This window comes from Chinchilla lanigera, unplaced genomic scaffold, assembly GCF_000276665.1.
Source record: "Chinchilla lanigera isolate Chin_1 unplaced genomic scaffold, ChiLan1.0 scaffold00020, whole genome shotgun sequence".
Classification (NCBI taxonomy): Eukaryota; Metazoa; Chordata; class Mammalia; order Rodentia; family Chinchillidae; genus Chinchilla; species Chinchilla lanigera.
Window position 1 is genome coordinate 17,058,635 of NW_004955421.1, and position 21,483 is coordinate 17,080,117.

The following is a 21,483-nucleotide window of genomic DNA, read 5'->3' on the forward strand; positions in this document are numbered from 1 at the left end:
AGTTTTAAGTAAATCTCTTTATAATATCCTCATGTCCAACACTGCGTCTGCATCAACAAGTTCAGCGAGGCAGGACTAACAAAAGGAAGCCATGCTTGTTTGTGGACCCAGCGAAGGTTGTGTGTTTTCCCGAAACACAAAGGGAAGATGAGATGTTGAAAGCTGCTCACTCTTGAATTGAGAGCCCCATCTTGGGGATTTTAGTAGGTTATAAACCTGAAGAGTCTCAGGTTAGGGTTAGGAATGGCCAGAAATGACTTCGAAATATTTGTGTGCAGAAGCCCAGAACTGCAGGATGTAGTCCTTTTGCTATCCGGGGTCTTGCTCCTGTGTTGCTTGGCATTCATTCAGTTAATCAAGCTACTCCTCTATAGCGAGCACCAGCTCACATATACTAGGGAAGTAAGAGAAAGCTTGATCATGGATACTGATCCCCTGGGGCTGAGTTTACCCCCTGCTCCCACTGGCGTTACAAGGTGATACTCTCGGTGGTAAAATCCTGTTTAGAATAAAACCCATGTGCTTTTTCAAAGGCAGATACTGCCATATATTCATTAAGTCTTCATCTTTCATGGTTTAATAGTAAACAAACCACCCTTTCCAAAATGAGAAGTGGATGAATCTCAAAAAACTAGTTCTGTGTCATCTATTTTGAAGTCATAGTAACAATATATTCAGAGTTGTATCATGGAACCTACTTCTGGGTTGTATTTATATTACTGATATTTCTTCTGGTTAGGTACTACCAGAGACTAGATTGAAACACCACAGTACAATTCATTTATACTTTTGGGGATTTTTAAATTTTCATCAGAAAAGACACCCTCAACCACAAGAATATCCTCCATGGGGGTGGTAGCTAAAGTTCTTGGGATGGTTTTACAAATGTGGACTATTAGGCTGAATGTACTGCTGTTGTTGGAGTCTTTTCTTACAGAAAATGTAAATGTTCTCTCTTTTATACTTGCTGCAGAATGCAGTGCGTCATAATCTTAGTCTTCACAAGTGTTTTGTGCGAGTAGAAAACGTTAAAGGGGCAGTATGGACAGTGGATGAAGTAGAATTCCAAAAACGAAGGCCACAAAAGATCAGTGGGTACGTCCACCATGTTTGAACTTCTTAGCCTAGCTTGGATTGTGCTAACAAGTGTAACGTAGAGGCTTTGGCTGCTAGATGGTGTTAGACCAAAGAACTGGTTTCACATTGTCTCAGTTAAGGGAAGCAAAAAAGCATTTCATCCCTCCTGTTTTGTATACCCACCAGTCCCCCTGCCCTGCTTGCTGGTCTTTGTTGCATCACATGCTAGTAGCTTTTAGGTGGCAATGCATATTAACCCTCACAAACCATTTGCTTATGCTTATTGCATTTTATTTTCTTTTTCCTGTTCCCTGTATTGGATGTCTGTTCTGCCCCCAACCCCGTCTCCTTTTGTTGCCACTTCATCTCCTTTGCTGCTGCTCCTATCCCAGGGTGCCATTCGCACCAACCTCTCACTGCATAAGTGCTTTATCAGAGTAGAGGATGAGTTTGGGTCCTTTTGGACAGTTGATGATGAAGAGTTTAAACGTGGCCGCCATATTCAACGAGGCCGTCCTCGCAAATACTGCCCCGATGAAAACTTTGACGAGCTTGTCGCACAGTAAGAGCCTTTACTTGCTTTTGTTTTATTTTTCTGCTGTTGCTTTGGCTTTGCATGGTTGACTCATCCCATGTAGTTTTGCATTTCACCAAGTAGCAGTGCCACAGCTTTCTGCAACGAAACTAAATTGTGTGATTTGTACATGTATTTCTCTTGTTTCTCTTTGGAACACCAGTGCCTTGAATAATGCTTTTTTGGCGTCTTTAATACAAATTATTGCGTTTCAATTCAGCAGCTTGCAGGGACCCTATGCCTAAATATTTTTATGTGACCCATAATTCCTTCAAGTCAAAAGGAGATTTCTATGTAGAGTTAAAATTTGTATGTGTTGGGATAAATTTATTTGTTCACTTAGCATAGTGTAATATAATGAGATGAATAAAATGTTCCAGTTATAGGGGTAAGTTGATAATATCATGTATACAGTACTTCCTTAAGAGTCCATTGAAAAATGTGGGTAATTTCCTACTGGAAGCCATTCAGTATCTGTTGTACAAGTTTGTAGTTCCTTCTTACTAGGCCTAGGAGCTCTTAAATTGCTGTCTTGGCTTCCTTTGGTCAGTTGATACAGAGACAGAACCGTATCATCTCATGCCTCTGTGACCTGCTCTACAAGACAGATTGTAGCCCAGCCTCCCGCTTTGCTCGGGAGTGAACTTCCCCAGCGCCCCCTCCTCTCCCCAGTCAATGTGCCTTGGAGAGCTTGGGGTCTGAGGAGAGTGTTCCCACGCACTGCCAGGACCCCGGCTGTGGGCTCACTGACTCCCCACGCAGTCTCCAGGCTCCTGCCTTCCTGTTGGAGTCGGCAGCTATTACAAGGAGGGAGTCCCTGAGCCTGTCATTACAGAAGCCAGAACTGGCTCCTCAGTTCCCCTGACCAGCAAAGTCTGTCCCCAGCAGCGCTTGCGCAGACCAACCCTATAAATGGGAGAGGGAGAAAGCTTAACTGTCCTTTGGCTAGTGGGCAACATTTCTAATTTGGAAGGCTACCAGCAAGCTTAAAACGAAACTTAGCTAGGAACTCATGGGTCAATTGCGTTTAACTTTGAGTTTTTATCTTTTTTCTCACACAGTAACCCTTCCCTTATTAAAAACATGCAGAGCAGCCACGCCTACTGCACACCTCTCAATGCAGCTTTACAGGTAAGATTAACGGCCACCCCGAATATGCAGCAGAGGCACATGTCTCCCCCACTCATTTCAAAATATATTAGCCTCGCTCTAATTAGATATTAAATTTTAATTCCGTTAAACTTTTTTCTTAAGTGCACAAAGCATCGTACTCCCTGGAGGCAAACACATCGGGCTGCTTCAGCATTAGCAGGATGCTTAGCATTTTGAATATTGTGGCAAAAAAATTAAAAGTTCACTTATTAATATTTATCAGCAGTATCATAATTTCCATCCTCTTATTTCAGAATTTCACTTGAGGCAAAAATACCACAAGTGTAATTACTCTAGCACAGCTATTAATGTGCTGGATGATAGGCCACTGCATCACATGACCTTCTATTGTTCACAGGTTTAAAGAGAAAGCAGAGCTTTGTGTTTCTCCCGCTTCTTTTAAAGTCCATTTTCACATCTGTTTTGGGGGGTTAGGTCACTCGGGGTAAGTAAAATACTAGTATTTAAGCAGTAGAGGTGCTTCAGAAAAAACTCCAGATTTCCGGCAGGTCGGTCAAGATTACATGGTAACTGCATAGAATGTTCGTTTTCTTCTGACGAAGCGCTTGTTACATCACAGTGGTCCTGAGCAAGAGAGACCGCACCGGTCTGAGCAGGAGGGAGGCCACACCCAGCAGGACCTTTTTCCTTACTGCACTTTCCATCTGCCACATAGCCAAGCTGCCTCTCCAGTTCACAGAACTACTCAGGGGTACCTGGGTGTAGTGCTCAGGTTCCCCAGAAGAGTTCTCAGGACCTCCTCTTGGTTTTGTGCCTACCCAGACTGTCCTAAGAGAGCTTTTCAGATGCAGAGCCGGCTGACACCGGTAATCTAACGCCATTGTAGACTTGCACTTCACGCCTCCCCCATGGGGGCTGTGGCAGCCAGACTCGGGTTCTTAGATTCTGTACTGGCCTGTGCCTTTCCAGATACACAAACATATTAAAAATTTCTTGGAGTGAGAGCAGCAGTAGAGAAACGGAAACTGAAAAAGCAGTTGAGACGCTTGGCATTATGGGAACAGGATAGGAAAGGAGGCAATACTGACAGGAGCCTGGTTCTCACTGTTTAGTAAGCAAATATTTATTGAGCAACTACTCTGTGTCCTACAAAACCCAGCTTGCCTGATCTCTAGCAGCATCCTAAGGCTCCTGATGGATGTGCCTTTTACCCAGTTCCGCAGCAAATTCACTGAACTTAGCATTTCAGTAATTATATTTATTTTTAGTCTGAACTAAATTTAATAGGAGAAACTACTTTCTGTGTTTCTTTTAATTACTTGTAGTTTACACCATAACTTCAGAAGAGTAAATGAAAGCGCACTTACACGCTGCCACTGTAAATATCATTCATTAGTAACTTATTTTCCCTGGAGTCTTGTGAAGTGTGAATTTAAAGGCGGCGCTATCTGGAACAGTATTAAAATTACCAGCACATTTTACATTCATGATGCGGAAAAGCAAAATAAATAAATAAAAATGCTCCTCCATCCTCTGGATTCCCTCCCTTAACTATGCGACTGATTTCAATTAGCGTGCTTTATCGTGACGACGCTGCTCGCGTCTCTCCAAGCTGTTTGCTTCTGCACCCTCTGTGCTCTTGCGCGTTCCTGTGGCAGCCAGAAAGCATCCTGCCACTCCCCAGAACGGCCCCAGCAAGGCAAATAAATTGCTATAAAGTCTTGGTTTGAGGAGTGGATTATTTCCCTCCTTTCTATGAATTTGGATCTTTAATCAGTAGACAGTCATCAGATAACTTTCCGCTGTGCAAATTAAATAAAAGAGTCTACCAGCAGGCCTTCTTTTCCATTATCACCCATTTTCAAAGGCAAGTAAAAATAATAGTGGAACAATATCTTTAAAGAATTACTAGCGCAACATAATGTATGATATACAATTTATAAAATAGGACAGCAGAATCCACTACAGAAATAAAACATGGAACTTGGGACAGATTGCATTATGCTCTGAAAAAGTGAAGTAACTAAGGGTAACCGTAAAGCTTCGTATTTATAGACTGCCTTTCCCCCGAGGATCTCAGAGCAGTTAATGTTCCCGAAGCGACAGTACTTACGGACTTCTGCACCATTACTTAAGCACCTTCATTTCTTCGGCAGAGGTGCCAGTTTGACATGAAGCCACGTACTGTGCAAAGGACCATTCATATAATTAAGTCGATTATAAAACATGTGACATGGCTGCTCCTAAGAGGACACTGACTGTAGAGAAACACTGTCAGGTATAAGCGGTTGGTGAAAATTTTTCTCACCTGAAGTGGATTGCTCAGATTGTTCACTCAACAAAGAGTATTCAAGAGGTGCTGTGGTTGGTGAGGCACCAGGATCTCTCTGCAGTCCCTGTCTTGTTTTTTAAAGGGACAAGGGTGGTTTTCTTTATAGAATATCTTGTCTGAGAGTCAGAGATCAAAGGGAAGGGGCTGGTCTTGGACTGACTTTCTTCACTGTGGTGATTGGGTCTCCACCCATGCTCTAAGATCCAGTCTCAGTCAGAAATGGTTTTAACTAGAGCACTTTTGTGAGCCAAGAAGAATAAATACTTATCCCGAGAGGGTTACCCTGTCTGCAGGGCGACCAGCTCATCCCTGTGAACATATTCTTAACAGTCGTTTCATTTTTGTTTTTACTTTTCAATTTTTGGCTCGGTAATCTGCAGAAACAGGAAGCTAACCACAGCCCTGCCTTAGTCAGTGCCTACTGTGTGAGTTCACCCGTGGCGTCTCCATGACTAGGAGAGGTGTCACCATTTCGTTGTCTAAAATACAGCAGAGATGGTTTTCCAGCTTCAGTTTGCAACAGTAATTACTGCTACACCAACGGCTTTGCCCAAAACTCTAAAAATGCTTTATTTCATGTATAAGAGATCGAAGATTGAAAAAAGTACTTAATGCAAGTTATTTAACGCACAATAGGAAAGTGGGGAACATTCATTAAAATGAGTTTACCACATTGGGAAATTAAAACAGGATCTTTTCCCTACTTTTTAAAAGAAAGCAGTTAGATACATTCAAAAGCAGAGGAAAGGAAAAGCTGTGGGCTTGCAGAGGGCCACCGTCGGGTCAGGTGAGTGTGTACCGGCCCACGTGGGCTCATCTCTAGAAAGCATTGCTGGCTTTGGAGTTCGTACAGTGAGTGAGGCTGCAATTGTCGTAATAGGCAGACACCCTGCTGCCCAGCTTTGCTCCCTTTTTTCTTCGTATTTGGCTCATACCTTCTCTTTATTGCCAGGATTTCTAAAATAGTTTGGACTCTTGTATGATGGGCCAATTGAAGTCACCATGCCAGATTGTCTTGTGATTGTACTTTTTTCTCATTCGGATAGAAAAGCACGCATAGTGTAGTCTGTAAGAGGACAGTTTTGATCAATTTTGGTCTAATTACAGCTGCCAGTTTTTCAAAGTCTGTTCTCTTCGATAAAATGAAAAATCACTGCTTCCTAATTACTTACAAATGAAAAAAATACAAACATTTTAGTCCAGTGGTATATTTGACTACTGTCTCCTTTGTAGGCAGGGGGGCCATTTTATTCAAAGGTAGTAGGATAGGAAGTAAATAGTACCCTAACATAGAATGTAGGTGGGTTTTTTTCCTTCCATTTCTACTTTTTTTGCTGACACTCACTTGGAGTGATTTTGTCACCTTTAATATGGGTGTGCTTAGGTACCAAGTAGAAATAAGATTTAGAGCTTCCTCTTTGCCAGAGATTTTTCTTCGGTCCTAAAATCCCAGGTGACTGCTCTGAGTCTGAAAGATCACACAGTGTTACCCTCAACCAGTTATCTCCAACTTCACTAAACAGATTGAAAAATCATTCAAACGGAAATGATGGGGGGGATAGAAATTGATTCCAATTCTATAATCTTTTCCTTTTCTATAGGATCTAAGAGGTAACTGTTTATGGAAGTTCTCATAAATTTGAGCGGTATGGCCAGAATAATCTGATCAGATCTTTGCTATCCAATAGTGGAGTCATCAAAATGGATAAAGACATGAAAATTCCATTACATTTCACTGTGATCTAGAAATATTCAGTTCCTCTTGAAAAAAAGCAGCAGATATAAATCTCATACTAAATACCCCCATCTAAGCCATGTGACTGCACCAAGCATGACCAAATTGAGTACTTACTCCCAAAGGGCACTTTGCTTCTTCCAGTTAGTTTTTCAAAACCTAAACCATGCTTGGGACGTGTGCATGAGTCACTTTTAAAGCAGTATCCTTCTACACTTCTTTGAAATTTGAGTTTGCCAACCATGCTACAGTGAATTTAAACTGAAGATTATTGAATACACCTGTAATTCATAGCTTCCTTGTCTTGCATACCCTGTGTCTTCATAAGTTTTCTCTTGGTCGGTGGCAGGCTTCAATGGCTGAGAACAGTATACCTCTATACACTACCGCTTCCATGGGAAATCCCACTCTGGGCAACTTAGCCAGCGCCATACGAGAGGAGCTGAATGGGGCCATGGAACACACGAACAGCAACGAGAGTGACAGCAGTCCAGGCAGATCCCCTATGCAAGCTGTGTGAGTATTGTCCCCTCAAAGGACCTCTGCATCAGACCCCAAGCTTCCGGTTTTCTATCACACAGACCCTTCTCTGGCCTCTGTAGATTCCTTTCCTGTGGTTCCTGATTTTGTAGAACACAGGGAGAAGTTTGTGCTTCTAGAAATGTTGGTGAATACAAGGACTGTTTGTTAATTTTCCCATAGAAGTAATCAGCTTCATCTAACCTACAAGGGCACACAGCAGTAAAATGGAAAACGTGTTTGCTTTCTTTTCTCTGCTTTGTATCTCAGGCCATTATGTAAACCTCACTGTGGTTCTCTCCAAAATGTAGTACGCATATCTGGAAAGGCTGGCAGTTGATTCAGCGTTCAGGCACGCCGAACCTAGCAGAGAGAAAAAGACGCTTGTTTACGTGGTTGTGTGCGAAGTTGAACAGTGCGAACGCGACGGGGCAGCGTTATTACCAAGCGTTAATGATGTCACAAATGAAAGGCGGCGTGATTTATAGATCGCTCTTAAAATATCAAAAGGAAAATTAATAGGAGCATCACAGTAGCAGACGGCAGTGTAATGAGTGCACATATAACTGCATGGAGTGGTGGGTGACGGTGGCCCACGCTGCATGTGAATGCCACCGGGCGAGGACACCCTCGTGGGTGGGTCACAGGAGAGAGTTGGTACCGCTGCAATAGCCCCCATCTCTCCCATGAACATTTCTAAAGCAGAGAAAAGAACCCACGTTATTCCAAGTGATTGGATTCGCGGGGGATGCTGTAGAGTGACAGTCTTCCCCTTTTAGTGAATTTCTGCAAAACTGTGGCCCACTTTAAGTGAATAAACCAATTCAGTGTTTGTAATACTGTCAGCTCCTGGAATGAGCCACTGTCTGCACTCCTGAATTACTGACCAGCATCTTACTTTAAGATAATGTGAGTGATAGCAATGGAAAATATGACCTGTAGCAATTAGGAACAGAATGAATTGGCATCTAATGACGACGAAAAAAACGTTATCTCTCAGCATAATTGGAGGGTACAGGGGAATCTGAAATTTGATTTTCTAGCATTTGCATTTCATGCCCAGAGTGCTTTGAAAGGGATCTTTAAAGATGGAAATAATAATTTTTAATTTATATGAACAAGTCTCTCAGCATTTACTTCACATTTTAAGAAAGCGTTTATCTTTCGCAGTAATGCTGCCATATTTCATCCTTTCTGAAGCAACCTGGTGTTTCTGACTTTATTGTTATGTTCACACTCATATTCATCTTTAAATCATGCTCATGGCAGGAGTGTTTACTTACATAGGAAGGAAGTTCAGAGAAAATGTAAATCGGCATATGAGCTACTTGAAGACATATTCACTTGAGCAAATAAACGTCTGAAGTTACAGAATAAAAGAGGTACTATTTCTCCTGTTATGTAGCACGGAGGATCACTAGAAAGAAAAACAAAGATATTTGGATAGAAGTTTCACAGGCAACTCTTTGGAAACATGCTAATTTTACTGGACACAGTACCGTCACCCAGGAGTTCACTTGTTTAACAACTTTGAATTAACCCTGGTGTTAACAAAAAAATCCTGTTTTACAGCAGTCATCATAATTTTAAATGAAACAGTTTTCGGCTGTTTTTTTCTTTCTTTCTTTTTTTTTAGAAGGGAAAGAAAGAAACCCAATACAAAGATGTCAAAATGTATTGCTCAAATAAATCTCTGGATCACACTGTCTGCTAAATGTAGTTCTGTGTCGACAGCAGATTCCGTGTGGCTGCTATCGGTGTCCTAGAAGGTTACTCTTTTTGACCCTATATTTCCATTAAGCGAATTCTGTAATGACATAGTTTTCCTTCACGCCCATATGCATTGCCCTGCTATGATGCAGATTGTTTTTTAACTGTTCCAGTCTATTGGAATAAATCAAGTCATAAACTTTACAGCAAGGCTTACGGAAGCTTAAGATGGCAGCCCGGCTCATTCCCAGTTTTGAAACAGAACTCTTGATTCTTACCCTTCCCGTGTGTGACTCTTCTCCAGTACTAGAAAGGAGTCACACAGTGATGGCTCTGGGGGATTACACTTTTATCCTGATAGGAGCTAAAGGAGCTGTAAAGCAAAATGCTGCGTGCTGTCATGCACCCCCAGGACACAATGCATTTAAACACCAGTCAGCTTTATTTAAAAACTCCTGTGTTCCCAGAGTGGCTAAACAAAGGAATTACTCAGATGTAAGGGGAAGGGGAATGTGTGGTTTTGCACAGTTATTCACTGGTAGCCTTTTTGGAAGTAGATGTTGGAGAGAAAGGGTAGTGGGGCAGGGGCCTGAGGGCTTCCACGGGGCAAAACGTCCATCATAAGCTCCAGCTTCGAAGAATCTGAGACGTTGTGTCTTAAATAGTTTGCATTTTTACACGAGAATCCGTTGTTTAGTTTCCTGAGGCTCTGTATACCTGTGCAACATTTGTTACACGCGGGTTATCTGCTCTTTCCAAGAAATGCACTGAGACTGGATTTCTGGAGTCTTCAAGGCCTTGCTGTCGAACCTGGTTGTCACATAGTGGGTCTGGCTCTTAACAGTTGTCCGAGTCCCATCCTGTGTCAAGCTACCCAGCCTGATAGTGTCATGACCTGGCTTTGGGTTTATAAATATTCAGTGAATTTTGGGGAGAACAAAATATTCTCTGATACTCTGACTTCTGTTTTGTGGAGACTTTCTGTGTATCTAGGTCTCTTTTGCTGTAGTATTGCCCAGCTTACCAAAACATCTGTCACAGTCTCCAGTTATGAAGCAAGAATTTCATTAAGACCATTCTGTTTTGTTTTAAGAAGTCCCATCTTCACTCCCACCGAAAGCTTCATTACCTTGTATGATCAGATGCCAGTTTATAAGCCTAAAAAGATTAATAAGCTAATAGCATAAAAAATAATAAAAGGGAGAAAATGAGAATCTGAAAAATAACATTTGAGCCTTAGTACGTGGCTAAACGAAACAAAGATTCCTACCAGTGGACATTACTAAAAGCACACGGTCAGTGGAACTTGTGAGAGTAATGTATGAAGTAATAATTCTCTACAGTGAAACTATGAAAGTGAAACCTAGTCCGTGTTGTTAGTAATCCAAGAAACATAGTTTAAAGTAACCTGCAAATAACCCGGACATGCTAAGCAACAAATTGAAAAAAAATAATGCTGAGTACTGATGAGATTTTAGTTGAAACAGCCCCTTTGGAAATTAATATCACAGTAAATCAGAAGAACCGTAAAGATGTTTTGGCCTTTGCTTCTCCAACAATTCCTTTCTTAGAGATGTATCTAAAGTGGTAAATCAGCAGAGGAAGAACAATTCCTGGATAAAAATGGTTAGTGTGCTATGCAGACAGTGAAACAAGGGCGACGGAAGAGGAACACCAGAGGCCCAATAGTTAGGAACTGACATGCATTAACACAGGGGACGCTCAGATAGCCGTAAAAGTTATAACTAAAACGCTAACGAAATGAATATACCTGCTCCGCATGTAACACATAAAGTGTGACTTGTAGTAGGAAGACAGTCAAAAGGAAAAACTGACCTTAATTAGCAGTTTATTAGTGATTTTTTTAAAGGAGTGATAACCTGTACACCTAGCTGGTCCCAGAAGAAGAAAGTCAGGAACCTTTATCAGGACGAACCACACAGGTACGACTTAAGCAGTCCCACAGCACCCTGTGTTTTAATGTTGTATTTCTCTCTTGAAATTCTAAACTCTTGCTCTAGGACCCTGCATTTTCATTTTCCACTGGGCTTCACACATCATGTAGCAGGCCTGGGTCTGACTGCAGAAACACAGATAAATAAGACTATTACAAATAAATGGAGAGCCACATGTAAAAAATGAGTAAAACAAGTTTTCACTGTTTTTTGCAAATGATTTTTAAGAATATGGGCATGATTTTTTAAAGCTGTTTGTCGGACATGTAGCCCCTGAAACACCCTGTACACTGCACTAATTTTAGAGTCAGTTGATTCTGATGGTTCACATCTTCAAGGACAGTCCAGAGCACTCCTGTTTGTTTTTAAATGGTTCAAGGGGCCTTCGGGGTTTGCATACAGTATCAATTATTTAGGCAGCCAGCCATCCCCAGGACCACCTCTTATTACTAATACTTGATAATGTCAACTTAAAAAATCCTCTCTTCTGCAGCCCATCCCAGAGATGGGAGCATTTTAACTTGAATGGTTCTTTTACATATCAAAAGCCCTGCAACAGAAAGTAATTTGTATTTGCAAAGGATCAGTTGTAAATATGATTTACGAACAACATTTCTCAATTGTTATCAGAGTGGTTTTGTGCGATCGCCCCCATCCCTGTGAACCAAGAGCTGGCCCATAATGAGAAAGTTGGCAGATCTCATGGTATCCGCGCTTGTCCTGTGGCCGCTACCAGCCAGGCCTCATGTTTTGCCTTGTTTACAGCTGACAGCGTTATTATTCTGATTGGGGCTTGCTTTCTTATCATATTGTTGTGTTGAGCGAGCCTTTTCCTCTCCGTTTGTGTTTCCTGGCAGGGCTTTTCTTGCCTTATTGACAGTTTGTAAAAATATGCATTAATTTGGAGTTTCAAGCATGTATCATGGTGTCTCTTTGCTGTGTTTGCTTGAAGTTGATTAATGATAGAACCTCGCTTGGGGTCGTCCTCTGGAGAGTTCTTTCACAGGTTCTGCATGTTAACTAGCAAAGCAGAACACACAGCAAGCCACGATTAGCCCAGCCTCTGTGCTCAGTGGTCCCCACAAACCACCGTTATATTACAGATTCTCATTTCATGTAATTATTTGAAGATTGGTATTCATCCACCTAGGAAGCCACGAAGGGGCCTGTTATCCGGTGTTCAAAGTGTGTGGTCCAAGGACCAGCAGCAGCACCAGATCGCTCGTGAGAAATGCAGAGTCTCAGGCCTACCCCGCAGCCTGCTGCTTCCCACCCTGCATTTTAACAAGGTCCCCGGGTGATGGGGCACACAGTTAAACAGGAGAAACAGGGGAGGAGGACAGGCCAGCTTCTTCCAGAGATCATGCACTTCTAGCCCTGTCCAAAAGAACTTTGTGCCTTCATCCACACTTGCTGTCTCTGGGCGTTCAGTATGGAAGCCGCTGGTCGCCAGAAATGTGGCTAGTGCAACCGAGCAAACGCACACACGGCCAGGGGCTCTTGTATCGGACCGTGCAGCTGTGCAGTGTGACGTTTAGGTTGCCTTGAACACCAGGGTTGTGTTGTGCTGGGAGATGCCCCCACTGAACCTCTGCTTCTTTCTCCAGGCATCCTGTTCACGTCAAAGAAGAGCCCCTCGACCCAGAGGAAGCTGAAGGGCCTCTGTCCTTAGTGACAACAGCCAACCACAGTCCAGATTTTGATCATGACAGAGATTACGAAGACGAAGCAGTAAATGAGGACATAGAGTGAACATCTGGGCGGGCCGACCCCAAGAATGAAGACTGGGGGAAAAGCAAAACAAAACACGTCAAAAAGTCAGCAGTGAAATTGTTCTCCATTTGTTGTACAGTCTGGAGGATTTTCACTACATCTTGACAACTCTGAAATGTGTTAACTCTTAGTGCCATCAAGAATCCCATTTGGGAGTATTTTTGATTTTTCTACTTTTTGTTGAAAAAAGGAATTTGTACTCTGTGCATTGGATGGACTTGTTTGGTACTTGGGATTTTCCTCTCTTAACAGTCAACATCAGTGTTGTAAATTTGCTAAACTGATTTACTTTTAGCAGCAGACTTTGAACTGTAGTCCTGCCAACGCTGGACTCTGAGGACACCCGACTGAGCTTGTGCACCTAAGCTGCAGACCAAGCCTTTGCCCAGAATTAAGGATTCCAATGGACGACCTATTTGCACAGTACTGCATGTTGATTATCACTGCCTTTATTCCTTTTTTTTTTTTTTTTTGCTTCCGGTTGGGATGGGGAAGGCCTTCGTGTGTGTGTTGGGGGGAGGGGTGAAAAAAATAATTATCCCAAACTTTTTAATGTATTGCTTTTTTTTTTTTTTTTTTTTGCTTCTACTATACCATTTTAAGTTCTGACCTCAGGCCTCCACTTGGGCCCACGGCCTCTTGGAGGCTTAAAGTTTTCTGTACCTTGTGATGAATGTTAATAGGTGTTTTTATTATACAAAGCTGAATGTCATTTCTCGTTTGTAGTTTTCTGTCACTCATTCCATTCTCCTACAGACATCACCACCTTTCTCTAAAGTCAGAAAACATTCCGTTTTGGTCTTTTTTCTAAAAGGTCCCAAATGCTGCACTCTCTCTACACATGGAAGTCCTCTCACACAAGCGTGACGTCCTGCCAGAAAGAGAATGAATGACAGAAAAAAATAGAGACACACACTAGGGACAATGCAGGCTCATTCCGCAAAGCAGTACTGGGGGTGGCAAGGGAATTTTCAGATTTTCCGGGTTTTTTTTTCTTTTTTGTAGTAATCATCATTTGAAAGAAATGCCACAGCATTCTACTAGCACAAGAAAACATAGGCAGCACCAGAGTGAAAGAATCTAAAACCCCTAATAATCAGGCTGATGTTAGTCCCGCGGAAGGCGCTCCCTCCTATAAACCAGAGGGGGTGGGCCCAGGTTCTGTGTTATAACACAGTGAGAGTGACTAGTGAGGGTTGCTTTGTTTTCAGAACGACCAAAAGCCAGCTTCCCCAAGCAGCTTTGCTGAACGTGGCGATGGCACTGGGTTTATACGTCAGTTCAGACCTGCTTGGCGGCATTAATCTGTTTGAACGCAAATTAAACTTCAGACTGAACTTGTTATGGGAGGTAGTGAGGACTGAGTCCAGCAATGCTAAGGTGTTCGTTTCAAATCTGCAGCTTCAGTACTACAGTTCAGTTTGTTATGCAATATTGTCATACCACCCCGGTATCAGAAAGTAGCAGAGGACATCAGGGAGACAGAGGATCCTGCCAGCCTTGGGCTTCTGGGGAGCCACATAGGGCCCGCAGAACTTGCTAGTTCTGGGTCAGTACAACCTCAGTCCTTCCCACCCGTCCACACTTCCACCTCGCACCCACTACCCTGACATTTATTTATCTAGGACTATAGCTTTTGTTTTTAGTTCAAGAGCCTTTTGGAGCTTAATTTATATTCTTTGTACCTTTTATTTCTAAAATTACCAAAGATATTACACAAAGGTAAATTATGTTCTCTGTTTTATGCTTTATCTGATGAAGCCAAATATCCTCTTATTGTTGATCAAAGGAGGCGAAAGAATTTAGAGGCAAATGATGAGCTGTAGGCTATTGCTAACCTGAGAAAGAGAACTGCTCCTTCATCCTAGGGTAAATTCAGAAGACCAAGTAGGTAATGGAACCAAAGTTGTTACTTTTTTCTAGTAGTTGTTTCTTCTCCTTTCCGTACCTCTTCAGAGACCAAAACTTAGTCTTACAAAGAAAGAGAAATTGTGGGGCTACTCAACATGAAAATAGGACACAGTATTACAGTTGCACAGAAGGAATAGAGCCCCATGTCAAAGACAAAGACATGAATGTATGCCACTGGAAATTAGGTGTATCGTAGAGGAGACAGTAAAGATGAATTCGGAAAGAACGGAAAAGCTTCTGTGATTGAACTAGACCACATAATAGTATTTCTAGAATTAAAAGAAAAAAAAACTTTAGAATGATTGTATGCCACTTTTCTTTAAGGACTGTGCTCTGATCACTGCATTAATTTTGGCTTATCTTAACATATATCCTCTAGTTTGGGTTTTGTTTTTTTTTTCCCTGTTGCTTTTTTTTTGTTTTTTGTTTTGTTTTCAGATTAGGCTTTGGTCAGCATTTTTAGTTTTAAAAAAAGAGAAAAAGAAAAAGTAACGCTCCCGTTCGCTCATAAGCTTGGTACAAAAATGTCTTGCAGTTGCTTTTGAAGCTTCACTCTGCTTTCTGTATCCAGGGCAGTCTGTGGTCACTCGCAGCTTCATATTGTGCAGGCAGTAGCCAGACAGGGTCATGGGAAGGGGGCCCTGTGCTTCTAAACTGAGTGGTTGCTGGTTAGTTTGGTATTCAAAAGAGGATAAAAATCTGGTAGATTAGTTCATTCTCAGCATGTGTAGCTAGACATGAGTAAAGATAACAGCATGAGAAACTGTTAGTACGCATACCTCAGTTCAACCTTTAGGGAATGATTAAAATTTAAAAAAAAAAATACATTTCACTCAGTTGCACTTAGTCGTATGTCTTGCATGCTTAGTCTAAAGACTGTAGCAAAAAAAGAAAAAAAAAGAAAAAAAGAAAATTAGATTTTACACGTCTTTGCAGGCATCACAGTCCTGCAGAAGAACCAACTGAAAAAAAAAATTTCTCAGGCTTTACAGCAAGAAAACTTCACTATGATTTTTACAATTCTGACTCTGTATCCCTTGGGGGTATTCCAATCGCTTCTTTAGGATGGGGTTTATTATGTTGTACATATATCCCGATGTGTCTGTGTGAATCTTTGTCTTTTTTGGGGGAGGGCGGAGGGCGGTTCTTTTTTTAGATATTGTTCCTAAAAAGGAATAAATGCATACACCTGTTTGTCAAAACACCTTTGCTTTTTGTGCAACTGCTTTATATTAACAATACTAAAAAATATCTTTGGGAAAAAAAACTACTGTATGTAATGGAATTGCAGAATCTGCTGCACATGTATTTTATTTAGTTATCCTTGCTTTAAGAATATTGGATGACATTTCCTGACATGTGGAGGGAGAAACTCCCTATCTTTTCTTTCTTTTAAATTGTAACATAGTTGACAGATTTTTTTTTCCTGTTCTCATTGATTGGAGCATTTTGTACAGGTTTGTGTGTGTGTGCGTGTGAGTGCGAGTGTGTATGTGTTCTAATCTGTTTTTTTTTATACATTCCTATTCCTTGTGTTTATCCTACCACTGCCTTCCTGGCTATCTTTAAACAAGTTCATACATCTGAAAAGAGAAAAAAATGTTTAAAAATGTTTTCTGCTGCAGTAAATATTTTGCATGATGAAATTTCAGGATCACACTTTCAAAGTTTATCAGTGAAGTAGTGACTAATAATGGGGAGTGTTGAAAATACTGAACTTTTGTATAAAAAAAAAACTTGACAAGGTGCCAAGATGTAAAGACAATGTTACTGTTTTTTTCCTCAGAGAAAAGCGAACATTAAGGAGAGTGTCCCCTGTATGAGACAAATGCACTGTCAGGAATGAGGATCCATCCTACTTGTCCCTAGAATCTATCCATAGAAGACGAGTTAGGCTGCCACATTAGCAATGAAATGAACTATCAAGGCTTATTTACTTGAAGAGTGACCACCAGTCCTGCCCACAGACCGCTCTAACATACACGTAGCATCCTGCAGCCCATCAGACCTGATAAAGACAGCCTTGAATTCGAATGTAAAATACAGTGTAAATCAGTAGTTTTTTAAACACCAAAAAAATTTGAAATTACAGAATATTTCCTTTCCTTTCCACAGTCCAGCCAAGCTCTATTTCCAAGGGTAAAAAGCTGACTCTACTTAAAAGGATTTTGAATCCTTTGGGTGCCTTCTGGTTAATGGCAAACCCCTCTGATAGTTTGGATGTTTTACAACCCATTTTTGCACTTGTGTTCTGAGAATGAGATTTACAATCCTAGAGGCATTTCGTGGGCCCAGCATAGGCCCTGCAGTCTCTGTTCCCCTAAACCTTGCTGGAGATGGCGAAGTCTGGACCGTCAGCATGGTGCTTCGTGTATATGTGCTGCCAGTAACAACTGTTTTGTTTTTTTGTTTTGTTTTGTTCTGATAAGGCATAAAAGAAACTCATTCCTTGACATCCACTGTAATTCCATCATTCCATGTCTGTGGATACAGACAATAAAAAAAATGTGGTGTAGTCAGTACTAATTACTGACATTATAGCATTCTCAAATGCAATAAAAATGCTGGTTGTTCACACTGGTAGTCAAAAGTCGCCACAGCCTAAGTTTTTTCCCCCCTCTGACCTGCTGATACTGTATGTTAGGCGTATGCCTTAGGTTTATCACCAGCTGCTTCCAACACAGAATTAAAATCAATCATAAGTAAAAGCTTTCCTCATCAGGGAAGGCTAAAGCTTTTATCCTCGGGATAAGATTTCCAAGTGAAGGTATCCACTTAGAGAATTGGGGAAAGGAAGAAAGAGGGGGGCCTTCTGTTCACGTGAAGCAGCAGCACACTCTTATTTCTCTTCATCAAATTTTATAAAGAAAAACAAAATGTTTAATAACTTGCATTAAGAGCAAACTAAAATTTCAGAGGAAAGCAATTTCATGAATAATTCATTAAAATTTCACATCTGCAAGATTAGTCATCCAAATAAAATGCTAATGTCAAAAACATGCACCGTCTATAATATTCTCATCAAGAAATCTTTTTGCATATAATGATAAATGCTTAGATTAGAACAAATGACTTTATAAAAATATTCTATCAAAAGTCTGCTAGACAACTACATTCACTGGAGAAAACATCGAACTCTAGTGCCTCAATGTCCCAGGAAAACCATCTTGGTTGAGATTCTTTTTTAAATGTCATACCTTCAGCAAAACATTCCTATTTCTCTTTAGTAGTACACTATCCTATGTATGCTAAGGATTAATGAATTAGAGCATCCTCTTTCAGCACAAGTAAAATTGCCAGTACACTAAAAGCTGTACGCAGCCAAACCCATGTTAACGTAAGAACTGTTTCACATATGTAATTCCGAGCACATTCTGCGAGCCAGGAGATGGTGCCGTCTTTATTCAGCGAAATACCCGCTGTTGCTGAGGAACAATGTAAGCGTGCTTTCCCAGCACCGTTTGGAAGAAACCCCTATTAGGAAAGTTTTCCATTTCCTTTTTACAAGTAGATTTTGCCCATAAGGTGCAAAAGAGGATCCTCTTTACGTTGGCCACTATCTAGAAAGCCTCAGTCTGATAATTAGCAAACCATTTAATTCTCACCTGGCCACCAAAAATACAGTGTCAGAGATAACTGAAATTTCCTCAATTGTCAGCCTTTAGCATAAATACTAGTTACAACATCATATGCAGTTGGTTAAAGTAGATATGTATTTCTTTTTTTTTTTTTTTTTTTTTTTCCGGTACCGGGAATCGAACTCACGACCTCACGCTTGCCAGGCAGGCGCTGTGCCACTAAGCTAAATCCCCAGCCCCTGTATTTCTTTTAATAAACTAAAGAGCTTGTTTAAGTGAAGATCTTGCTGGCTGATGCACAGATTACTTTTAATTGTATTGAAGGAATTATTCTAAAACAGGAACATGTTACATTTATTGCAGCAAGCCCAAAATAATAGTTCTTCTTTTAAATGGGGGCCTTAAGACTAATTTGACCCCAACACAGGCAGCTTCATGTTACAACAACCTCTCCTTTATTCTCCCCCAACAGATAAATAATTAGCCTCTCTTGTTAGATTCTATACACTGATGATGTTACATATTTATATAGAGAGTAATTACAATTTATCTTTTATCTTCATTATAGTTGAGTCAAGTAAAAGTATTCACTCTAATAAAGTTGGGCTTCAACCCTTCATTTAAGGCACTGACTGATGAAAGGTTTAAGACAATACACATTGGAAGGAAATTAAATTAAATACAAAATCACTGGTTTAGCTACAGAACAATATTTGGATTAGAAAATCGTCATTCTAATATAACCTACTCATATTTACTTTTAAACTATTTTTTGAAGAAACGCAACCCTATGTCATCTTAGTTCTGGTCTGATTATAAAATCACGTATATATTGGCATTAAGATAATAATACATACATTTTATCCATTTGAAGTTATCAATAGTCTTTGATGGGGGACACTCACACCAAGAATATAGGGAGGGAAACAGGCAAGCTTCATGTTATCATGTTAATTTGAAGGTAACCGGCCTTTCAAGAATTAATTTCAGCCAAAGCAATAATCATTATTTACCAGCGTGTGACATTTTTATCACTCATCATATTAGCAAATTTCCATTGAAAATGCTAAAATGGTTCGTCATAAGGCACATAACTGCTCGAGCTGTAAAAATGACCAATACAAGTGCCGGTACTCAAACATTAAATTATACTGTAATTAATAAAGACAGTTAAACTGTCTACTACCAACAGCAATTTAGGTAACCACATTGGATCGGCTATAAATTGTAACTACATTAAAATTCCAGAAATATTAGCAATATGGATTACTTGATGGAAGTGCGTGCTGATCACCAACTCTCTCTCTCTCTTTTTTTCAAACAGCGGAAGCACAGGTCAGGTTGACCACAAATCCGTGGGTGAAGATCAGGCCTGAGCACTTTTAATCTTGTGAAACAAGTAATTACAAATAGTTGCATCGATTTGTTAAAAAGCTTTAGGTGACATAAATTGTTTCCTGTTTAGCTTATTGCTCTGATACATAAATGTCACCAAGACCAGTATTAATCAGTGCCATAGGACAACAAGGGTGGCGGATACGGCTTCCAATCAAGAATCTGTCAGGCCCTTTGTGCACGTTTCTAAGGGGCAGTGCTCACCAGTTCCTTTCTCAGTAATGACGGAGGAAGGAAAACATATTTTGATCCATGAAGTCTCCAGCACCAGTTTAATTTGGGGTCCTAAACTAAATTGCAGGATTTTGGTCTTGCTTTTTTGCCACTTGACATGCAACACCACATTTTTAAAATATCTTCTAAATAGAATAATATTTGCAAGGCACTTCAGCCCCTGAAAAGCTAACACGTTTTGTCCTTCTCAATATGTGATACGATGTGTGTTTCCTTAGGTTGATATTTCTATACTCAAAATGCAATTTTAAATGGCTTGTGCACAGTATTGACTTAACATAAATCAAATGTATCATATAGACTTTCTTTAGGTTGGCATGCCAGTTAGAAAAATATGTGAAATTCTGGGGGGAAAAAGCCTGGAGAAAATTATTAAATAGAAGTTTTTACTGTAATAGAATATTAATGTAAGCCAATGCTCGTTTGCCATTAGGCTGATCCTTTCTTAACATACACATGCTTTTTATTATTTTGCACTCAAGCAAAAATTCCACGTTCGAAGACTTTCCATGCAGTCGGGAAAGTCTCTGGCCAGAAACATGTCAAGAAACCCTGACCTCCAGAAAGACAGCGAACTTCGTCCATGCTGAGTATTAGCCCACTATGTAAGGAACACAAACCCACTCCCAAATGTGATGAAACACTGGTCCAGGGTGTGGAATAGGGAGAAACAGTTATTCTTTAAATCCTTCCTTATTGCTACTCCATCAGCACACAGATGAAAATGTTTGATTTGCAACATAAAAGATTCATTAATTACCACTTGAATATTTAAAGCTATTTTGTAGTCTAACAGAGATAGATAAAGCAGTGAATTAAAACCTCTAATAAAATTGTAAAAATATTTCAGTGAATTTACCCATGTTATGATTTAGGGAGAGATTCAAGCATTCTTATGGAATAGTCATAGCAGTTTTCAAGTGTGTATTTGAAGGAAAGAACTAAGTGTTCTGGGAATAATTTGTTTCTCACTTTCAAATGTTTACTAATTATTTTTGATTCAAACTTGCTACCTTATGACTCCATGGATAGGAAAAGAAAAAAAATCTACCAAGCAGGTCAAGCATTATGTGTTTGAGCTAGAAAATAAAATGATTTTAGAAGTATTCAGATGCCTGAGGATTTAGAAGCTACCGAATAAAGTGATTTCCTTCTCACAAAATGCATCACATTTAAAAATACTGAACGCCAAAAACATGGCATAGTAGCCTTTCTGCCCAGAGTCTGATTTATCTCCACTGATTGAGAATGTCATTGTCAGTGTTGGGAGCTTGGGAGCCTGGAAGTAGACCATATCAGGCATGATCTTTGATAATCTGAACACCAGGTTACCAGTTGCAGCTCTGATCCTAAGGAACAGGGTGACTTTGGCAACTTACTTCCTCTCTTTGGTCCACAGCTTCCTTTTTTTATTAATTGGAGACATTTAAATGATGAAAAGCGGGGCTGGGGCTTTAGCTCAGCGGCACAGCGCCAGCCTGGCAAGCGCAAGGTCATGAGTTCGATTGCTGGTACCGGAAGAAAAAAAAAAAAGACAAGTTAAATGATGAAAAGGGTTCCTTTGCATTTTAAAAGTT

At 40.5% G+C, this 21,483-nt stretch overlaps 1 protein-coding gene across 10 annotated transcripts in view; it reads left to right on the forward strand.

Annotated features, from left to right (window-relative positions):
* The window catches only part of Foxp1 (forkhead box P1), a 480,479-nt gene extending 463,190 nt beyond the window's left edge, over nt 1-17,289 (forward strand). For 6 of the 10 annotated variants that reach the window (XM_013513674.1, XM_013513677.1, XM_013513676.1 and 3 more), the window contains 4 exons: nt 974-1,095; nt 2,713-2,782; nt 7,181-7,347; nt 12,623-17,282. In XM_013513674.1, the coding sequence (XP_013369128.1) occupies nt 974-1,095; nt 2,713-2,782; nt 7,181-7,347; nt 12,623-12,767 (504 nt within the window). In that variant the 3' untranslated portion in view covers nt 12,768-17,282. Of the gene's footprint in view, nt 1-973; nt 1,096-2,712; nt 2,783-7,180; nt 7,348-12,622 lie in introns of all 10 variants that reach the window. The other 4 variants (XM_005383777.2, XM_005383778.2, XM_005383779.2 and 1 more) reach the window with 1 other exon arrangement.
* The last annotated feature ends 4,194 nt before the right edge of the window (nt 17,290-21,483 follow it).